At 73.1% G+C, this 1,676-nt stretch overlaps 1 protein-coding gene across 1 annotated transcript in view; it reads left to right on the top strand.

Moving 5' to 3' along the window:
* Positions 1 to 65: 65 nt before the first annotated feature.
* SAMD11 (sterile alpha motif domain containing 11) overlaps positions 66 to 1,676 on the top strand; it is a gene marked incomplete at its 5' end in the record, with an annotated part of 7,684 nt that continues 6,073 nt past the window's right edge. Inside the window, 2 exons of the mRNA XM_012734549.1 lie at positions 66 to 157; positions 1,535 to 1,674. Coding sequence (XP_012590003.1) covers positions 66 to 157; positions 1,535 to 1,674 — 232 coding nt within the window. The remainder of the gene's footprint in view (positions 158 to 1,534; positions 1,675 to 1,676) is intronic.

Genomic DNA, 1,676 nt, shown 5'->3' with positions numbered 1-1,676 from the left:
GGGCACACCCCCCGGCGGCGCCTGACCCGGCCGGCTCAGCTCTCCGCTCGCTCTGCTCTCCGCAGGGAAGAGCCTGAAGACGCTGGTGTCCAGGGGCATCCTGCAGGTGCACCCGCCCATCTGCGACTGCCCGGGCTGCCGGATCTCCTCCCCCGTGGTGAGTGGCGCTTGTGCTTGTTGGCCAAGGAGGTCGGTCCTGACCCCAGGCCTGCCCAGTGCAGGGCGACTCCCAAGGGGGAGGGGGGGAGCTTGGTGGGAGTTTGGGGGCCGGAGTTCTGCCCCTCGGACCAGGCCCCACCCACCCTGGGCCCCCTTCTGTGAGGAGGTTCACGGTGCCCTGCCCTGCCCTGCCCTGCCCTGCCCTGCCCGGGCTAAGGGGCCGGGGCTGGCTGGCTCCGCCTGGGCGCGAGTTCTGTGGCCCTGGCCGCCTTCCCAGCTCGCAAGGCGTCTCTGGGGGGCCGAAGCCCGGAGCCCTGCCTGGCCAGCAGCCCTGCCGGGTCTGGTGTGAAGAGACTGGAGTGGAGGGAGGACTCCGGTGACCGGCCCCTGCCCCCGCACCACTCCAGCCTGCCCGAGGGCCCTGTCAAGGCCCTCAGGCCCACGGGCCAGGCTCTGGGCTGAGCAGAACCAAGCTGGAGCCGGGAAGGGCCCAGGGCAGCCTCGGCTCCAGGTGGAGCTTGGGGAGGCGGGGCAGTGACACCCCCCCCACACACAGAAGGTCACCGAGGCACCAAGGGGGTAGAGCCAGAGACACCCCAGCCTGTTCGTGTTGGCGGGGGGCGTCGTGGGGACATCCTGACCTCCTCAGGTAGCCTGGCCAAGGCCGGAAGCCCGGGCCTCGGCCGTGAGGACACACATGGAGCCTGCCCTCCCGCCCCCCACACCCCTCTGACCAAGGCCCCACACCCACAGGCTTGAGTGACCGGGCTGCGTGCCCCAGCTGCCCGTCTGAACTGCCCCCAGGGGACAGAGCCGGCCAGGGAGTCTCGGCTGGGGCCACAGAGCAAGGCCTTCTGCTCTGGCAGGCCAGACCCCCGCCCCGCCCGGCCCCCCCGGGGGCCCAGGCAGATCCTGAGAGGGTTTCTGGGGGCAGCTCCCAGACCCTGGTGGGGAGAAGACTGGGGCTCCCAGCCCTGTCGGGGTGCTGCCGGAGTCTGGGCTGGGGTGGTCCTGGGTGCAGAGGACAGGAGCAGGGCCCTGAAGGCCGGGAGGCCACAGCTCGCCCTCCTGGTTGGGGCCCAGTGAGGGGCTGCAGGGACAGAGCCCGGCTGGCCCAGCGCCACCAGCGGAGGCTGGCTAGGGTGTTCCCAGCGGGAAGGGGCTGCCTGCGACAGCCAGGACGGGGAGCCCGCGGTGCCCAGGGCCCCTGAAGCTGGGCGGCAGGGCCACCTGTAGGCGGGTGTCCCCACTCTCGGGCAGGATGCCCCAGGTGGCATCCTGCTGGTCCTGGTGCCCGGGGGCCCGAGTGCCCAAGGCCAGGAGCGCCTGTGGCCGGGCCCGGGAGCCCGACCTCCCTGTCCTCCCGCCCGCCCAGAACCGGGGACGGCTGGCAGACAGGAGGACGGTGGCTCTGCCCCCCGCGCGGGCCCTCAAGAGGGAGCTGACCCCCAGCTTCTCTGCCGGCGATGGCGGCCGCGACGGGAGCGGCTCGGCCTGCGGGCGGCCGGGCCTGAAGC

Source organism: Condylura cristata, unplaced genomic scaffold (assembly GCF_000260355.1).
Source record: "Condylura cristata isolate star-nosed mole 26May11 unplaced genomic scaffold, ConCri1.0 scaffold00058, whole genome shotgun sequence".
Taxonomy (NCBI): Eukaryota; Metazoa; Chordata; class Mammalia; order Eulipotyphla; family Talpidae; genus Condylura; species Condylura cristata.
Note: the sequence above shows the minus strand (reverse complement) of the source record. Positions and strands in the feature narration are given on the sequence as shown.